Below are 21,046 nucleotides of genomic sequence, written 5' to 3' on the forward strand. Positions count from 1 at the left end.
CACTGGACCGAGGCCAAATAAAACTATCTGATTGTGAACAGATTATAGGTACGTTAACCAAACAAAAGCACAAAATGTAAAATCTATCCTGAAATAAAATAAAAACATTTAATCCATATCAGCATACTGCACAATACAAAACATGAAATACATAAAAATAGGCTTTAAATTTTAGAGTAGTATAAGAAAAGTCTATTGGTACTATAAAAATAATCAGTTTTATTGCTGATCACAGCAGCAAAAATTTTATTAAGGTTATCAATAAAATTATTAACAAAACATAAGTACAGAACTTGTTTATTGTAACATCAATCATCACATTGTATTAAGCCCCCTCTTCAAAATTTTACCCAACAAACTATATCAAACATGAAATTAGATAATAATGTTCAATACAAAACATATTAGACCTATTAAGCCAATGTTAAAATACCACGACATTAGGTATTGTATTTTAATCGGATTAAGACATTTAATATTAAAAACTGAAGGGTATAAGATATCTGTTACCAGTGCCTATAAGTTTTATTTTCATGATTGATAAAGAATGAATATGAAGACCATAAATGGCATAAATAATGTGTACCAAGCTATCCAAAGCTTTACTGTGGACGTCTTAATTAACATGGGATGTTTTTATTTCTACAAATAGGCCTGTAAAATCTTCAATTTTTGCTCTGCAATCTTTTCCTCTTTGTCATCTACCTCAAATAGGCAAACCACTTGTTAAAATTAATGTTAGTAAAATTTTGTTCATATAAGTTACATTTTATGCACATACAATATAATGGTAATTCGGTACGGTATGTGTACAAAAAATCTAACTGGTAAAGTAGCAATTTTCGAAGCTGTTCAAGTTGATGATTTACCAAGGTATGGTTAAATATTGAATAGTAAGACCTATTTAAGTTTCAAGAAGCATAAAATTAATATTTTTAACAATGAATAAATTTAGCAGTAGCTTAAATTATCTCGGATTAATGAGATTAACTGAAAACCCCCCCAAAAAATCACTTTTGTAAAATACCTTTAGTAAGGCATGTCTAAAAGATTCTTGGCAACAGTAACATAGAAACAACAAAAGAAGAACATTAAAATATAGTTCCTAATATTCTAGAATAAACTCCATAATTGATATTTTTAGTGTGGAAAGAAATAATTATGGTTTTAAAATTACAGCTAGGCTCAAAAAAGTACCAAAAATAAAAATATGGCTGAATGATGTGTACTTCACCGGTCACTCAACTTTTCTTGGTGCAATCTGAATGCACAAGATGTGTCAATAATGAGCAGGGCATTTAAATGGTTGCTAAGCAACAGCCATTGTTGTTCCCATAGAGACCAAATGCCAATGGATAAAACTACATTCATTTACTCTCCCATCCACATACCACCCATCCACATAATAAGATTTTGTATTAGGTAGCTGTTCACAAATCGTAACAATATTAGTCCAATAGGCCTTATTACTGAATAATAAATTTTTAAAGATCAAAAATTTAATCTTTTTTAACAGTCTGATAAGACTATTCAAACTGTTAACAAAAATGTCTTATTTTGCTTCAGATAAAAAAAATATATTCTTAAACATGTTTCCTCAGTTTTGATCCATAAGGAATAAAAATCTTTAACAAAGAGTACATTTTATTTACAAAATTAATTTATTTTGCTCAATCCATGATTGTTTCTTATTCCCCTTCCCCTCTTCCACGGCCGCCTTTAACTCTAGGCCGCGGCCTTCGAACTGGCAACGTCGCAAGTGGTGTTGTAACAGATGATTTTTTTGGAAGCAACTAATGGTATTTATGTATTTATGAAAGGTTGATTACTGGACTATGACAATATTGACTCCGCTTAAAAATGTACAGATATAGATTTTACTTCATATTGTTTCAATTTTCAATTATGTATGTTTTATTTTCAATATTTTAATAAATTTATGTTCATAAATTAAAAATTAAATCAATAAAGTGCGATTTAATGAGCTGATGTCACCTGTCTGCCATGTTATCTTATGGGACGTCTGTCACTGAACAACACCACTTGCGATGTTGCCAATTCTACCAGGCCGCGGCCTGTAGTTAAAGGCGGCCGTGCCTCTTCCCAATACAATTCTTATATTTAATGATAGTTTTACATTATCCTTTTAATCAAGCCTCACTCAATGCTTACAAAAAACAGCTGTGCACCATTGGTCGACAGACAGACAAAATGTCAACATCAACAAACAACACAATCAGCTGGTTGGTATCGGTGTTTTGTAAATAAAACCAAAGAGTATTTGTTTAGTTTTGACTTAAAACTATGTGTTGAATAATTTCAGATTTAACCAAATAAATTAGATTAAGACAATGGATTTGAGAAAAGTTTTAATCCAGTCAAGGTAAGGATTTTCGACCTAGCCTAATTTAATCAATCTGTGAAAAATAATGTTAGGTTAGTGTTCCAGCTTACTTTTTCTTAAAGCATTACAATCTAAGGCTCCATTTAGGTTAATAATATTTTTTAGGCTTTATGGTACATAAATTTACCAATAATCTCTGAACCTCACTGTATAGGCCTAGACATAACCTCTGAAGAGCTCTGTAGTTATAGGCCTTCTTGTGCACATTCAAAAGGTTACTTAGTGCAAAAAAATAAGTTCACATCAATCAAATTTCCTTAAATCATATTTGCAAAAGCATTTAAACCCTACCATGTATGTCTTAATTTGTTGATTAACTTTGCTTTTCCATAAGTTACTTAGGTACAGTAAGTTACAACCAAAGATTGTTTTTCATGTAAAACAATTTGCGTGGCTGGTGATCTTACAGGAAACTTCCTGCCCAGGACGTGGAAAGATTGTGGGAAAGCATATACAAACATAATGTGAAAGCAGAGATTCTTAGCTCTATCTTAGCCTTTTACCAACATCACAGAGTGTACCCGCCACCTGTACAGAGGGCGTTTGACTCTCTTCTTATTGCGTTCACTGGCGCAAAGGTGCCTCGTAAGCTACGGACACTGCTCTTCCAAACAGTAAGTTGTATTCTAAATCTACAATTACACCAATCGCCCAAAAACTGTTTATGAACTTGTCAGACTAGCCGGGAATTGCTTAACTTATAAGGCATATAAGTTATAAGTCACTGTAAGCTTTATCTCTATAAGATAACATTTCAAATGTACTGCTACTTTGTTTGAAATAGGAGTATAAATGTAAATGATAATACTTATATACATTGTTTGAAATGGGTATACAAATTTAAAAGTTTGTAAACTATATTGATTTCAAATAAGTTAGATTATTTAAAAGGAATAACTATAAACTTTATGTGCAAACATCTAATATATAAAATTTTCGTGTCACAGTGTTTGTCTGCAAACTCCTCCGGAACGACTTCACCGATCGTTATGAAATTTGGTGTGTAAATTCTGTAGGTATGCGAATCGGACGTAAACTATTTCCCGTTTCGAAATTCTTAAAAGGGCTCCGCCCCAGTGGCTCTGGAGTTTCCCATGTTAACCTTATGAGAAATGGAATTAATGAATCTTAACAGCTGTTTCAATTAAACCTGTTCTATGATGTTCAATAGCATTAAAGTTACAAGGATTACCAACAGGGTGCAGCACTATTATTTCTTTTACATTTATGACAACAGCTAATTTGCAACCAAAAGGTGAGTGAGCGTAGCGAACGAACTTCAACCTGGAGGCAAGTGAGCGTAGCGAACGAGCTAACCTGAAGGCAAGTGAGCGCAGCGAACGAGCTCCAACCTAAAGGTGAGTGAGCGTAGCGAACGAGCTCCAACCCAAAGGTGAGTGAGCGTAGCGAACGAACTTCAACCAGGACGTGATTGAGCGATGCGAACGAGAGAGGCGAGTGAGCGTAGCGAACGAGCTAACCTGAAGGCAAGTGAGCGCAGCGAACGAGCTCCAACCTAAAGGTGAGTGAGCGTAGCGAACGAGCTCCAACCCAAAGGTGAGTGAGCGTAGCGAACGAACTTCAACCAGGACGTGATTGAGCGATGCGAACGAGATCATCTTGAAAATTAAACGTTACGGTACTTTCTTTCCATCGGTCTGTCTTAGGGGAAACCTATAACTTAGGCGATACGAAGTTCGCCGGGTCAGCTAGTTTATTTATAAATACTTGTTAGGTGTTATAGAAATGCATTAAACAACAACAACAACATTAAATTACACAAAATTAGGTTGCACAGATGTGAAAATAGGCCTAACATTATATTGGCAACAAGCAGTGTTCTTTTTCATTCTGCATAGTGATAAAAAAAAAAAAAAACTAGCCTTAAACATGTTGGCCTACAGTTTTTATGTACTTTCTTTTTTTAAATTAAAAGTATGATATTCGTGCACAATATTGTACAAGTGTAGTAGCTAGGCCTACCTCTTCCATTCGGACTGGACCGGACCGAAACTGGCAAGTGTAGCCACTGCTTTACTCTCTGTGGATTTTTTCACTCTGTTGTTCGGTAAAATTGTGTAACCTCAGGCAAGAATATTTCTTACAAATTGTCTTCTCAAGTTCATCAAAATGATTTTCACCAGGATTTTGACTTTAAAAAATTACTAACCCTATCTGGGGCAGTAGGAATAGACAGGCCCTGATACTTCCTTCACCACTGTAGGCCCTGCCACAACTAGCGGCTTCAATTCGCAACCTACATTGCCAGTTGTTTCTTAGTCACTGGTGTCTACTTATGTGGAATTAATTTGACTTAAGAAGTATGACAATTTTTGTTAGTCATTACATTTTACAAAATACACACCTCTTTTTTAACCGTCTAAAACCAATTTCCAATATTAACATTTAAATAATCTTAGGTTTTAAGGATAATAAGCTAGATAAGATAAAATCATAAGCAAAACTGTGTACTGTTAATATTGATCAACAATATACAAAATGTAATCAGGTGGAGGAGATGTGTCATTGGCTTAGTCCCTCTTGTGTCAAGGACACAGTAAAGCTGTCAATGAGTCCTAGCGTTGTGGCCGGCTTGTTGCCGTGTTTCCTCATCAACAAGGACATTCCTCTACCCTCACACAATGCTTACGAGTGGTTGATTGGGTAAGTATTGGTAACAGTAACCACATGTAAATTGTAGTTGGAGATTATTTGCTCCTGATAATGTTTATTTTTTTTTGTTTATTTAAGTTTCCAAAATAACTTCTTGATTGACATCGTACGTGTTATTAAATTACCTGAAAGTACAAAAATATGTCAAATAACACTTGTAATAGTATATTTACACTTATACTATTCACGCTAAAGACACACATAAAAGATGGTAAGTGGTGATCGCTTTGCCTATTGGGTATGATGATTGGAGTGTCCAATCAAAATCGATCACCACTTACCATCTTTTTTATTTAAGCCTATATATGTATTTACCATCTTGTGAGAAAACAGTTTAAATATATTACTAGTGTACCGGTTGCTCGAATTCGAGCAATTGCTAAGTATTACAGGCGTTATTTTAAAACGAATAACAGTCATGATTTCTGATGACATTAAAAGATTCGACTCAAAGATTATGGAAATACTCAAGATGTACATAACAGTTCGATACAAAAGTTGATCTTGTTTTTAGTGTTTTAGTTTTTATATGTCCGTAAATTTTTATAGCAAACTGTCAAATTAGCAAACTTATTGACTGTTTACAATTAACATATGTTCTTCTTCTCACGTTTAATTTCTGACAACAGCTGGAGTTTCATTACAATGTTTGTTTGCCATGTTAATCTTATGGAGAAATACAAAACTTTAAATGGCCCCAGGGCCTCACTCTCTAATTATTTCCCTAAAAAGAAAGTTTCCTGCACAACTTCACGTCAAGCTCTTTCCAAAGACACCAAAAACATGTCAATCGGTTCAGTAGTTTCGGAGGAGTAATTGTCACAAAAATCCTGCTTGCGTATTAAATAAGTTTAGATTACAAGTGTTATTTGACATATTTTTCTACTTTCAGGTAGAGTTTTCAAGAGATCATTTTAGTACCAAAGTGAGATACTTAAAATTCTGTATACTGTATTGTTAATGTATTGTTTTTCTCAAAAGTGATAATTACTTAAAAAAAAAAAAAAAAAAAAAAAAAAAAAAACTGAAGAAATCAATTGTTAATGATTGTATCTACAAGAATTTTAACCCGTAGCCATTGTAGTGGACCAGATAGCTCTACAAAATGGTTTGGGGCGAAATTTCAAAACTTAATGTTTGAGGGTCAAAAATGCAAAAAGAATTTTTTAAATACCGTACTGTTAACTGATCTGATAGTCCCTGTTTATTCTAGCTCTCTGACAAGTCCAGGATTGTGTTTAGAAGACAGAGCTAGAGTGTTGAGATTTCTAATGACAACACTACCAGGTGATCTGACCCCTTCACTCAATAAACAGCTGATCTTGTGGCTCTCCTATTCCCGTTCACCGCAGACGACAAGTGGGCTGTTCAGATCAGCTGATGTCACTGAGCTGGATGGTTCTTCTGCTGTGGGCATATGCACAGCTTTCACCTTAGGTAATTTGTTAAATTACAAAACAATTTAAATTCAGACCTATTATACAAGTTTGAGTTGTAGCCTTTAATTGTAAATATTTGCTGTGTGTTTCTGATGAGCATCTATAGAATCATTAGCATTGACTAGCCAGCAACTGTAAGGTGGCATCGCTCCATATGTTGCTACGAAGAAAAATTACAAACATCTACCTACTTCTTACAGATGTGCAAAATGTTCCTTGACTTTAAAGGTTACAATTAGCATAGCAAATAAGTAACCTTATCAGTTTCTTTTCCTCAGCATTCTCTGAAGCCTCCAGAACCTTAAGACTTCAACCTTAAATGCTTATAAAATTGGACACATTAAAGATAATCCGGGATAAAACTTTAACTTTGGTAGGCAATTATTCTCAGACATTAGAAAACCACTAGAAAACTTAAAACCCATAAACATGTAAAAACTCAGTATGAATTTTGCTCCGTCCAAAGCAACCAATCAAACTAGATTCATCTTATGCAGTTCAAATGAACGAAAATGTTTATCCAATTTAAATAACTAATTAAAAAAGACAATTTTAAATTAACCCATTTATACTTATGAAAGCAAATAAAAAGGTTATATTTAAGAAACACTAAATCATTACATCGTTAATCAGGTTTATCCTAAAAAATAAATGGAGTAAATGAACCAAAAACCACGCCTATTTTATGTAATGTTTTAATACTTCGCCAAAAATAATCTTTTAACATTCCACTTAACAACTGATGTGCTACCTTTTACCAGCTACTAAGCAAAAACTGATACTACAATTTTTATTTTTCCTAAATTATCCTTATCAGTCAGCAGATCAGTTAACAAGTGTGTAATAGTTTCCAGTATCAGTGAACTGCACTATCTGAGCCTAGTGGCGTTTTCTGGCATTAGAAAATACCTGCGTCGTACCAGGGACTCGGTTGATACAGCCCTGGTCAATGCTGTGTGCAGTTACTGCAGCACGCTGTTGGCACAAGCTGGCAAGCGGCCTACCCAACCACACGACAAGCTGGTAGTGGCAGCGGTAAGTTGCATTATGCAGTGTAAAATATATAACTAACTACAATAATAATATAGTAAATTTATTCCTGATTGCAGTTGGTACCACCTGTTTCTTTGTGGAAAAAAATATCACTCGTTTAGGATTTTTTGAAACGTACCGTGTTTGGCAGTTTTGTGACGCGTACATGGTGCAACTGACTTTGCTTGAAATTTTTGTTCACTTTAGTGCTCAATTACAGTCATACCTTTGTGAAATAAAGTTCATCTTTGAAACAAAGTGTAAGATTAGAATCTTTATCTTTCTAACGGTGTAAAAATTATTCCATTCTACAATAGTTTTTAACCATTTATTTGGAGTTAACCAAAACCTTGCAAAACGTGATTATGCCAGTTAGAGGGTTAAAATGCATTTCGTATACCTAGGCCTATAATCGGATGAAAGAAATAGGTGGTCACATGATATTTGTTTATAAGATTATTTTTCCTATTAAAACTGCCAGAATGTTTCTGTATGCTTGTAAACTAGCTGTTTTATATTCAGTTTTAATCAACTACTGGATTCCTGTACGTAGGACAGGCCAACAGCTAGTATATTGTTAAAACATGTAGCTACCTCCATATATCAGAGATTCTCGGTAACTGAGGTAGTCTTGGTCCCAACCAGGGCCATCACGTGGTGTATTCGCACCCAGGGCGGGATGTTGTTAGGCTCCCCCCTTTCCCCAAACACACAAGGTTGGGTTGTAGGTTGGGTGCGGGATCAGGTGACTAGGAAGCTGCTGCCTCCTTCACATCCCCTAGCAGGTCATGGTGGTTGCCTTCCTTGAATGCCTTGGTTCATGCGCTCTCCCAACCAGCCTCCTTCCTCCCATCTGGCAACAGACCGGTGTGCCTCCTGATAGGGCCTATGAGAACAATGCTGCTAGGAAATATGGAAAAGAAAGACAACCAGAAATAATAGGCAGTGCCAGAACAAAAGATAGGAGGAACAGTGCAAAGGAAAAGAGAAAGTACCTTTGAGAATGTACAATTAATTGTCTCAGAGAAAGGAGAGTTTCCCTCAAAGAAGGAGAAGTGTTCTTGAGATAGAAGAATCATCCATAAGTGATGGTCATTTGTGAAAGATAATCATTAAAGAAAATAGGTTTGCCCAGAAAATAAAGCCCATGAAGAGATAAAAAAGTGCCTCTGAAATTACCTTTCTGGATCCTGAGATGAACTGCTCGAGCGTGAAGGAAACAACAAAGCAACCTCCACACATGGAGAAAGAAATTAATGCAGAGATTAACCAACAGAACAGACTGGAAAATCTGCACGAATCTTGTGTCAAGTAATTGAAAAAAACATTGACTGAAGAGGGGCTTTTTTGTCAAGCAATTCCTAGGTGAACTTGATTATTTTGCCTACTTCCATCAGAACTGTGTCAACCAGTTGATCTACAGAAATTAATAGCCAACACAGTAGTCTTGCAACCCCAGGTCTACTCCCTTAATATTCTGGAGTGTTCTATTTCACTCACTGGCGTACAAACCTCTCATACATTGAGGCATGAGATGGAGAACCCTTGATTATGTGATAAAATGGGATTTCTTATCAATGAATGAATGAAATTCCTTCTTTATTGAAGCGAACTTAGTACTTCATGGTCCTTTCTTACAGTCAACCTCTAAAAAACGAATAATAACAACAAAATAATAACAAAAAATACAATTAAGTTTGTAACATAACTAGTAATAAAATAGCATAAATTTGTTCATCTTCCCTAACATACAGTTACACACACATACACCCTCTGCTGTATCTAGGCCTAACGCATGCTATCAGTAGAGGAATAGAAAGGAAACGGTAAAGAAATAATATCAGTTAACATTAAATTATTGCAAGAGTATTGGATGTTGTGTCTATTGTTATTTTTTTAATAAAGATCATTGTATTTTTTAGTGAAAGTTGATAATGTAGGTTGTATAATGGTAACGTTTAAATGTGTTTGTCTTTTTCAAGGGTAGATTTTATTTATTTTTTTTTTTTACTTGTTATAAAACTGGAGGACAAGCAAGAGCATACTGATGTATTGTTATGTTTATATAAATTAGTCCTCAGTGGATACAATCTTTGAGTATTGAGGAATTGGTCATTCCACAATATTAAAGTTGTCACCAGTTTTTTAATCAAAATTAAATTAGTTGAATCGAGCTACCGACAGGGTGTGCTAATTTAAGTTACTGATTTCTGTAAATTATACCAACTTTTCAACCACGTCAAACATACAGGATAACTTGTAAGCTGCATCTTTTTAATAGTTAAGTTGCTATACAACTTTATACCTACGTAACAATTTTCTCTTAATGTGTAATAACCTTTTTGTAAATAAAATAGATAATATTAGTTTATATTTGATAATATAACACACAACCAATTTTCCCAAATGGTTGGCCCCTCTGTTAATAAATAAATTTAATAAACATAATTTATAGGTGAGTTAACAAAGAACAGTTTTTGCACCACTGTCCATTTTATTAATAAAATAAGTAATACTAATTTATATATGATGATGTAACTCTTCTTCAGTTATTCTAGTTCTGTTCCCATTTATTAATAGATAAACCAGAACCACTTCACCAGAGGTACTTCAGTACCTCTTCATGCAATACTAATATAGGCTATAGTCAATTATTTAACTACATAATTCATGAACAGTTTCTCCTAGTAATGTCCCTTATTATATGCTATAAATAAAATATATAATTTTAGCATTTAGTTAATCATTTAACATTTTAACATTTTCTTTATACACTTTATTAATTTATAGTTGATGATGTAACACGGCTTGACAGTTATGATAGTTGCTCGACAGTCAGCAGTGACACAGTACCAGGAAAGGCAGGTGCAGGTGCAGACATGCTAGCTCAGCACAGTTGCTATCTTACTCGCGACACTGTGTGACTCAGTCAGTGTCAGCTATTCAGTGGTCGCAGTCAGTCGCGAGTCACTTCACTAGCAACATGATCACTTCTGTTACTAACAAGCTGCACCAGCTGTACTACACGTCTGTTCCAAAAGTGTATTTCGGATTTCTCTATGCTATCTACTTTCATTTACCTTTCCTATTTTTAATGTTGTGCTCTGTTCTATTCGCCACTGAATGTATGTACCCACCGATACTTTGCATCTCGGATGTAGACGACAAGTCCCAGAAGGCAAAAGTGACTTTTTGCTACACTCAGGGAAAGTTGACGCATGAAATGGAAATACCGGAGCTGCTGACTGTGTACCAGATTGGAAAGGACGATGCTATGATGCTTCACGAACACTATGTTTGGGTCAGTCTCATCATGTTTGAGGCTTTCCTCTTCAGTTCTTCCGGCCAGTTGGTTTACTACTACTTCGGTGGACATTATCTGGATCAGATTATCAGAGCTGCGAAATGGGCCGAGAACTTGAAGAAAGAGAAGAGTCTGAACGGTAAACGAATGGCAAAGTCTGAAAGAAACGTTGTGAACGAACTGTTGTCTCTGCCACGGCTACATGCAGAAGCTCATCGTTGGGCTTTCAGTTTTGTAATGTATGAAATAGCAAACTGGTGTATTCCATATGTGTTGTTCAGTATGCTGGATTTCATCATGAAGGGTAGATTCCAATCCTTGGGCACTTACTTTTACAATGAAATAGAGTTGGAAACTATTTTTCCAACAATGGCTAAGTGCTATTTCCACAGGTATAGTCCATCGGGAATGCTTGAAAATCGAGACACTTTTTGTTTTCTTCCGAGAAACATGGTGAATAAGTGGATATTCCTTCTGGCTTGGTGGTGCTTGGCTCTTTTGATGATCATTTCCCTGATTGCCTTCTTGAGAAGAATCACTTCACTCTGTCTTTACAAAAGTGAATATTTCAATTCCTTGTTGTGGAAGTTGTCTCACTGCACTGCTCCGAGAGAAAGTAAAATGCTTTTTATGAAACTTTTGAAACACATTTCATACTCGGAATGGCTTTACTTGGTTAATGTAAAATACAACTTGGACTCGGCGGTTTTGCACTGGTGGCTGAAAAATTTGTGTAAAAGTTTTGAACTGATAAGTGTTAATGAGGATGAGATTGAATTGGTAGTCATAGACAGCGATGAGAGCAACGGTGCTTAAACTCAACACGCTGAAGAACCTTATATCACAGCTATAACATTCTCTGTACCATAAATCTAGTGAGTTTTTTAATAATCTGTTTTATCAAACATAACTGAAGAAAATAAGTACGGCGTTTTGTGTTGATAAATTAAGAGTCCTGTCACCATTTGACATCCTGTCTTTTCCCGACCATTTGTTACACTCCTAGATAAGTGAGGTTTGGCTAGGATCTAGTATTGGTAGTAGATTTGTAAACACTTTATACAGCCCAAACATTATGTTATAGTGATACTGTTGCACTTATTACTAAAACAGGCTTGTTACAAATTGATTTGATAGTTTATTTTCACATTTTTGAAGTTTAAAATATTTAAATAAATGATAAAAAAAATTAATTAAACTATATGTAGCCCACATAAAACAACACAACCTTATTCACGTTGATTGGAAAACCTAGCTTACATAAAAAATATATGTTCTATAAATGCGCATCACCAGTGCTCGATTTAAAGGGGGACGCGGCGGAACGGAGCTTTGATACCTCTCTTAATAGAAAAGATAAAATATTGGCATAAATAGGTACTAATCACTTTAAATAGGTTACAGTTCCGGCACCTCATTTTTTACAAATGGAGCACTACGCATCACTGATTATTTAATTTGAACCTTTATGAAATCACTTAAACATCACGCAAGTTTGCCTTTATCCTAGCTTTTGACTGCAACCACCCTCATTTTTAATGGCAAAAGGTTAAGTTCATTCTGTGCCATGTGCCCAACAAAATATTTAACAACATTACAAAGATTTTGGTATGAAAAACTGTATTTTTTTACTACTTTTTAAATTAGTTAAAGCATTAATTATTTTAGTTCAAAGAAAAATGTTTTAGAGTAAAGTCAGTTTTTTTCTAAAACCCTAGGTTTACCTTTGTTTTCCGTCGTAAGTGAGAGTAATTTTAAATATATTGTAATTACTCCATATTGCCTAAACCTTATTTTATCTCTTTATCATCAATAAATCTTTTTAAAATTTCAAAAATTTTATTACTTTAGACCTAAATATCTTCTTTTCCTACAGTCACCCAACAAAGTTGGCTTCCTTGTACTGATTATAGTACAGAAAGCTGCCAAATGCTGCATTTACTTACTTTGTCGCACCGTTTATAGTTTATACTTTGTCGCACGATTTATACTTTGGTGGACACTAGGATTCCAACCAAACAACACTAAAAAGAGTGGTTTTATTATGCACTTAATCTGTGTACACTTGGAAATAGGTTGGCAACACTTAAAGATACTACAACTATGATCAGCTGAACAACTACTTCTGGCAATGTTTTGAGATAATTGAATGTAGAACACTTTGCTTGAAAACAATGCTTTCCATATGTTAAATGTACAAAATTTAAGAAAACAGATCTTATAAGGTATAGTGAAAAATATTGGTGAAAATCTCTCAAAACAGACAAGTCATTAAAAAATTAAATTTTCCTACCATGGATCCATGCAGGATTATTTGCCTGAATTGCCAAATCTGGCCAAGCTTGAGAAAATGTTGATTGGTGGGGTACTGATTACCTCCTCTTCGTCTTTGACCAGCCAGGGATGGACAGCGTCAAACTGTTGGTTCTACATACCAAAACTGATGGTTCACCAGATGAAATTACCAAGCAAACATTAAAAAAATACCGATAAACGATATCAAACTTATATAATGTTCACATCTCTAACATATACAACTTGTTATAGATGTTGACAAGTTAATTTGATGAAATAGTTGTATTATATCTATAAACATTGTTTTAATTTATCGCTTTACTAAAAATCATGAAACATAATCGCACCGCTCAACTGTCTTTCAATACTATGAAAGCAATCCTAGTTAAATTGACCTCCACCTAAAGAAAGATATGAGTAACAGAGGAGTGGATCTTATTATTCTTTAAATAAGTAGTAGAAACTTTGGGGATCCAATGAAACCAGGAGCTGTCAAAGACAGTTTTTAATAAAAAATGCATAAATAACACTATTATTTGGACACTCTCATAAACTTTACACTATTCATGGACGGAGTGAAGTATAGATAGAGCAATAATTATTGTAGAAGTAACTTTTACAACAGATCGTGGCAATGTTTAGCTGATAATTTAAAAGGTCAGCTTTATAGGCGACCTATAGATCTCAAGTCACTTACAAATACTGTGGATTTTATTAGTATTTTATATCTTAACATATTGGAAATTATTTTAGTATTGATCGAGTCCACAATATTTGGCTAGTCCATTATTCAAGTAAAAAGATGAAACCCTGGATTTTGCAACTGTCAGTTTGAACGATCCAGTCAAGTCAAAAAGTGCCACTTCGTATAACTAACTATAGATACTTTGTCAGTTTTATTTTGCTCAAGCGTCGTTCACACAAAGCCAGTAGGAAGGCAGGTTACCTGGCTCTAGAGTATTTCAAGCTATTTTAGGTTGGTAACGGCTTTGCACAAGGCCAGTAGCACAAGCAGGCAATATAAAATGTTAAAAAACCATCTGTTTTAGATAATTCAAGTGAACAAAATGTCTCTTGGTATAACAACTATAGGCATAAATACTTTATCAGTTGGCTGTGTTAGCTGTGATGTTATTGCACAGACGTTGGAGGAGGTGGTGATGGTGTTGGCTGCAGTAGGACAAGTAGACCCGAGTAGCTCTGGGAAGTGTCAGCTGATGACGGGGAGACTGCTACACCTGGCGGATCAGCTGAAACTCACATCGCTGCTTGTCACTGTTTGGCAATACCAGATAGAACAAGGTGCTGGACATTTGTTTCCACAAAACCAAATAAAACTCCGCTGGTAATCTTTAAGTAATCTTTTTTGATCCTGCATGAATGTCACGAAAATTCTGTTTTATCTTCCCCTTCCTAGAAGGAGCAGGCCAAAGCCTCTAGAATCTTCATCCAGAGAAAAATCTTATTTTATCTGCCATGAATTAAATTTAAAATCCGGTTCTATAACAAACAATCTTTTTGACTTATCAGCATTTTGTTATAGTCCCTATGAAAAGTTTTTGACTTAATTTAATATGGATTTGTGTAGGTAAGGAGAGCACTCTGACAGATAGAATATTGGGAAACACCGTCAAATCAGAGTTCAGCCAAGGTCATATAAGCCACAGAATAGCCACAGTGTTGGCCAGATTCGGCCATGATGTGCGTCTAGCCAGCCAGGTCGCTCGCTACTTGCCCAACATCCTCAAACTGCTGGCTACTCACCCGTCAACACTGGTCGAAGAGTTCATGGTCATCGTCTCTTGTGCTACATCAGATATCAATCTTATAACCGAGGTATGTTTTGTCGAGTCAAAGACCATACTTTGAGGAACTTCCCATACTGAGACTATACTATAGACTATTGGTCTGTGGTATGATATAAAGACAGTAAAATAACATGAGTCGTATGATGGGTGACGGTAGAAATAAGATAATGCATGCAGTTAGTCATTAACCAGCAATGTCTGACTTATCAGTCCAAGAGGCTACTATTAAGCTTTACTTCAAGCCTTGTTTGTTAGCTCAATACCTAACTACTCTTTTTGTGTTTTATAGGCCTACTATTGGATTCACACATTGAATTAAACTACAGATTTAATAAATCCCATTGCACATGAGAGTTTTTGCAATGTAAACTTCTTACCCAATTATAATGTTAAATTCCATTCTTTGTAAATCTTTAATAACATTTGAACAAAAGAAGTACTTTTTCATTTAAAAATTAAAGTAAATTAATCATCTTGTGAATATAAACAATGAGTCTCTTGACTACTTGTGGACGGATTTAATACTGAAGTTAAATATTTTTTTTCTGGTAATAACGTTTTTTTTTGGAACTAAATAAAGAGCAAATTTAATTCTTCAAGAAAAATGGTAGGAACCCCATGCTTCCTTTGGCGCCTTAAGTTTGAAACAAGTCAAGAATCTTTAAACTCTTTGGCCACTTGGAACTTTTGTTGAGCTCTTTCATCTCTGCTGTTCCCAGACACTTCATTCTCTGCTTGATCTGCCGGCACTCTCCGCCTCAGTATGTCTCCACGAGAGTTCTCTCAACATGTTGGTGCAGGCAGGGTTCAAAGTTCCGGTGCTGGTCTCTGCTAGACAACAGGTGGAGTCTGATTCTAACCTCAATTCTGTCTACATTCACATGATGAGAACAGAAGCAAAAACAGGGGAAACTTCAGATCTGCTCAAGTTGTAAGTTATATTTAAAAAAAAAATTGTAAATTGATACATTATTACTTATTCTATCAATTTTGTATTTCACTTAATGAATTTATATAAATTTTGTATTTTTCACTTAATGAATTTATTCTAATGAAGTTCATAGCATGACTTAATAAATTTGCTCGATTTCACCATTATTTATTTACTTATCATAGAGTTGAAAGTAATTGTATATTTTATATAATAATATCAATGTCTCTGTTTTTTAGGTATCCTAACTATTGGTCTGTGTTGAGAACGTTGTTTTCTTTGGGGTTGGTCGACGTATGTTCGCAAGTTTCTCATCTTCTGCTTCAGGTGTTCTTGGAATCTGTTTACAAAAACAAGGAAGCCAACAAGCTAATTTTCCCTGTATTGTTGTCAAGAATTCCCCTCTTGTGTCCAATTCCTGCTTATCAGAAGTCTGTTTATGGGTAAGTCATGTTTTCATTTGATCTTTATCTATAGTTTTTTGGCAATTATTTTTCATTGCTTCCTCTTATAGTTGTGCCACAGAATGGAAGTAGGATTGGGTTAAATCAATATTTTCCTGCATTATTATGTCATTTTTACTATAGTTTTTATGTTGTATAATGCAGTGTTGGTACTGCCATTCTACCTGAAATATCAGTTTTATGTGTTGTATTAATCTCCTGGGACTCTTTATTCAGGCGAGTTAGTCCCAATAATCTACTCTAGGAGATAGTTAGGAGAATCTTTCCTTTCTCCTTAATAACAACTCTAAAGTCAAGTTTGTTTGTTTCCCTTTAAAAACTACTTATTTCAACCTTTTATTGATTTACAATAGCATAACAACCTGATCCTATCTTCACCATGCAAAGTTGTGTTAATATTTCTTACAGTAGGCCTACTTATCAAATGTACGTTGATTATTTTCAGTGTTTTGTCCCAGTATGTATCGAAGGTATCGTCACTACAGCCTGAACTGATGGAACTAAGCTGCATTAGTCAGTTTCTATCAGTGTCAAATTATTGTCAACTTTGTCCACAACTGTTTGGATCGTTGGTTGAAGCTGTCGGTAAACATGTTAACACGTAAGTGAGATTTTGAAATTTAAATCTCTAGAAACTGTATATCCATCCCAATTTAAATAATCCAACTAAAATATATAGTGTTTTAAAAGTGGGATACTCTCTGCTATTTCCCTTAAAATATAAGAAGAATTGTCATAAATGTTGTCTCATTATGGTTCTTACTACATTTTCATAACACATATTTCCACAAACAATTTTATAGTTTTAAAGCTTTTAAACGTTAAACAGTTTTGACTAAATATCAAGCATTCTAGTCTGTACTTTGACTTTTTACTGTTTTTATCCACACCATTGGCATTTATTGCGTTTTGATTGGGATCGGTCTACACCTTGGTGTTGTTACTATCTAACGATAATAATACAATGCCAAATGGCATATAGGCAACGCTTTAAAACCGAACTAGCGACCTCCAGATCTGCGAGCACTATAACTACTCGGCTATTTAGACGATTGACTTAACTTAAAAACTAAACCAGAGTTAATTATAACGGTGCCTATAATGCCTACTTTAGTTTAGGCATTGTCTGTAGATTTGGCTTAGCATAGACATGCTCAATGCTCATATTTGATGACAAATTCCTGTCTGGCAACATCAGAGTGTCCTGCAGTCAACAAAATATTGCTCTCTTGTTTGGTAAAAGCATAGATTTTACATTTAATGCAATAGTTTTGAGATTTAACCTTAGACTATGACTATTTTATTTATCCTTGCAGGCAGAAAGTCCTCTCAAAGTTAATATATCTATATGTGTATCATCCTTTTCAAACATATTAAATACCATACAAAATTCATTACAGGGGACAAAATGTCAGTGAATGTTTTGAAACTCTAGAGGCTATCTTACATGAGTTCTTGCAAGAAAAGGCTACTAAGGATTTGAAGCTGGAGACTTCCTTATGTGACTCCCTTGCTATGGTAAGCTCTTGGAATCGTACACAGTTTTGTTTATTATGCTTGGATTATAGTGTGAATTTAGATTTAAGGGGTTGTATTATTAATTTTTGTAGATTATACCATAGTCAATCAACTACTAGAGTGATCTAAATGCCACAACTTTTTAATATTTTTTACAGGATATTGGTAATTAACTGAGTAATGAAATATATTTTCATTCAATCACAACATTCAATTTAGAGAAAATGTCTCTCCAACTTTCAATCCCTTTTGAAATGTATTGGTGTGTATGGATCAAAATGTTTAGATTTTTAAAAATATGCTTTAGTAGCGTGAGGAGTTTGCAGAAGCCTTACACATGTGCACGACAAAGCTAGCTCCTCTATCAGCTTGGAAATCTCTTGTCACACCGTGATCTGCATGCCCAATGTACCTCTTGCCTAAAATAAAACTAACGGATTCATAACATTTTGCTTATTTCGGGTATTTGATCTCATCTAAGTGTTTAAATATTTCTGATATAACATAACCCTTTTTACAGTTGACTTGCAGAAGTCCAGGATTGATCCCTAGAGCAATTATTGCCTTCGAAAAACTTATAAAAAAGCAAGAAATTACTCCTGGAGAAGACGAAGACACTTTTTTACAACACACCAAAGAACTCATTAGGATTTTAAAAAGTCCAAGGTAATAATAACCTGTGTAGCCTAGTACAGGTTGGTGATTTAAATGTAGAAGTTCTTTTCATCAATGCTAGTGCTTAAATTAAAGTAGCCTTTAAACAACATAAGAACTTTCAATTTTACTGTTAATTTCAGTTTTTGGCGATAATGGAAAAAATGACAAAAAAACAGTGATACAGTAGACTCCCTCTTATCCGGATTCCTCGGGACCAAGGCCAGTCCAGATAGCGGGTTTTCCGGTTAAACCGACGTCCCCAAAAACTCGTTAAAACGGACCGTTTACTGTGATATTCTACTTAAATTCAGGAGAGCATTGTATTTAGACACGTGATCACTGGTCTCAAATCTTTCCCACAAGAACAGTCGTTTCAGTACCGCCGACTTCCTGCCGATCTAGTCCGGTTAAACCAATGTGCTGATAAAAATTGTCCGGTTAAAGAGATGTCATTTCCGCCGAGTGTAGTCCGGTTAAAAGGTGTCCGGATAAGACGGAGTCTACTGTAGCAGTTTTACCATGTATAAACTACTTTTTATGACATGAAAATGATTATTATTCCCATTTAAAATATAATTTTTATGAAGTGTTTCTTTGTTACAGGTTAGCTCACTTAGTGTTGACTCCATCATGCAAAGAAGACAGCACAATCGCATCTCTAGTCAAGGTCTTGCTTCAGTTCACAGAATAGATATTAAGTATATACTGTGATAAAACTATTCCTTCTCATCTAAATATTTTAAGCCCTTGATACCCGACAATGTTGGCTTCCTTGTACTGTTTATAGTACAGAAAGCTGCTAATTGCTGCATATTTATACTTTGTCGTATGGTTTATACTTTGGCGCATATCAAGATTCCAACGAAACAACACAAAACAGCGTGATTCTATTATGCACGTAATCCGTGTACGCTTGGAAATAGGTTGGCAACACTTAAAGATAATAATACTATGAGCAGCTGATTGACTATTATAACTACGATTTAACCTGTCATTTTGTGTTTATAGTTAACGTTCTCTTTTCGTTTCGGTATTTCTGAACTTTCTGGACTTTTCTTTTAAACGTTTTTAAAACATTCCTACGATCTTAATAAACAAGAAAATACCTTTAAAGCAATTTTTTAGGCGCGGAAACCACTGCAAATTAAAAAAATATACGGAACTATTTTGTCAAGTCGCGGAGCACATTGCTTGCCGAGGAAAAAATAGCGGAGTGATACGGACCGGGGACTACTTTCTCTAGGGCACCTATTTGTGTTGCCAGCTGAACCTAAAAACGTGTTGTATAGTGTTTGAAATACTAATTATTTTACATGCTTTATAGTGACTGTAGGAAAAATATAATGTGTAACACGAGTGCAAAAGGCCTTTGCTGCACTCGAGATCATTCCGCATATAGGTAAACGTTGCTCTCGAGTGCAGCAAAGTGCCCACTAGTTACACAAATAACTATTTCTATTGTCAATGATGTGCCTTAAACTTTTAAGAACCATGTATTGTGACAAAGTCAGCAAATGTGAATGTAGGAGTTGTTCTAATAAGTTGCAACATCTCAGAGCTAGCAGCATGGTAATTGAGAATAAAATGGACAAGGACAAGAGTGTACTTGCCATGTAAAATTTTGATCAACTGTCAACTTAGTTGAGTTTGTGTACAACATGAAGTACTATGCTGTCACCAATAAAGCTTGTTCATAAAACTAATTGTACAAAATTAATTCTATTATTTTTACAATTTGCTTAACCAATAGCCAAAAAGTACTATTAGATTTTTAAACAGTTTTTTAAGATAATATATTTTTCAATATATATTCTATTTTCAAGAGTTGAACTGTGGTCTACATATCCTAAAGGTGTAGCGGTGTAGCTCATAATTTCATACCTTTTGGTCTTTAAGAAAGTTTTTCTATGATGATATAGTATTTAAGACTGATATGTTAAAAAATAAGTTATTCTATCTTTGCATTTCTACTTTGTTTGTGTGTTTACTAAATTTAGTAGACTGCAATTATAATATTTTATTGTTACTATTCTAAATTTTTTATATTTTTATTACACAACATTTATTATATATTGTTAATTATGAAATATATAATATATTTGTTCTGATAAATATTAATTTTCCTTTTTTCTGTCTACCTTCTCGTTCTATCCTACCTCTAGCCCAGGACTGTTTTACTAAATGCTGCAAGCTAGGCTAAAATAGTTTCTGCATCATCACGCTGATAAAAATGTATCGGTGATAGGCGAGATTTGAACCTGGGACCTCAGAAAAACGAAGTCCTGCACTCTACCACTAGACTAGCTCACTCTCGCGTCACGATGATTAGGCTTTCTTTTATTCTGCCTTTAAAATGCATGAAAATTAGCCATAGTTTTTACAGAGAAACCCCTGTTGACCCTTATCCCGTCAAATAAGTTACTCATGTGTTTAGATTTTTAACGAGAAATCCTATCAATTTTACGAGTAAGGTTCGCACGCAAAATGATCTCAAAAAGAGATCTGATTTCTTCTAAATTGT

The 21,046-nt window shown here is 34.6% G+C and overlaps 1 protein-coding gene across 1 annotated transcript; it reads left to right on the plus strand.

Annotated features, from left to right (window-relative positions):
* The first annotated feature begins 2,280 nt into the window (after positions 1 to 2,280).
* LOC129003886 (AP-5 complex subunit zeta-1-like) lies at positions 2,281 to 20,515 on the plus strand. Its single transcript, XM_054432223.1, has 13 exons — positions 2,281 to 2,383; positions 2,814 to 3,018; positions 4,914 to 5,068; positions 6,291 to 6,514; positions 7,364 to 7,551; positions 14,290 to 14,449; positions 14,736 to 14,983; positions 15,675 to 15,886; positions 16,126 to 16,329; positions 16,796 to 16,951; positions 17,751 to 17,868; positions 18,389 to 18,534; positions 19,129 to 20,515. The coding sequence occupies exons 1-13, from the start codon at positions 2,352 to 2,354 to the stop codon at positions 19,214 to 19,216; spliced, it is 2,136 nt and encodes a 711-aa protein (XP_054288198.1). The 5' UTR covers positions 2,281 to 2,351; the 3' UTR covers positions 19,217 to 20,515.
* Positions 20,516 to 21,046: the final 531 nt, after the last annotated feature.

Source organism: Macrosteles quadrilineatus, unplaced genomic scaffold (assembly GCF_028750875.1).
Source record: "Macrosteles quadrilineatus isolate MER2022 unplaced genomic scaffold, UCM_ALF_1.0 Scaffold_9__3_contigs__length_116548681, whole genome shotgun sequence".
Lineage (NCBI taxonomy): Eukaryota > Metazoa > Arthropoda > Insecta > Hemiptera > Cicadellidae > Macrosteles > Macrosteles quadrilineatus.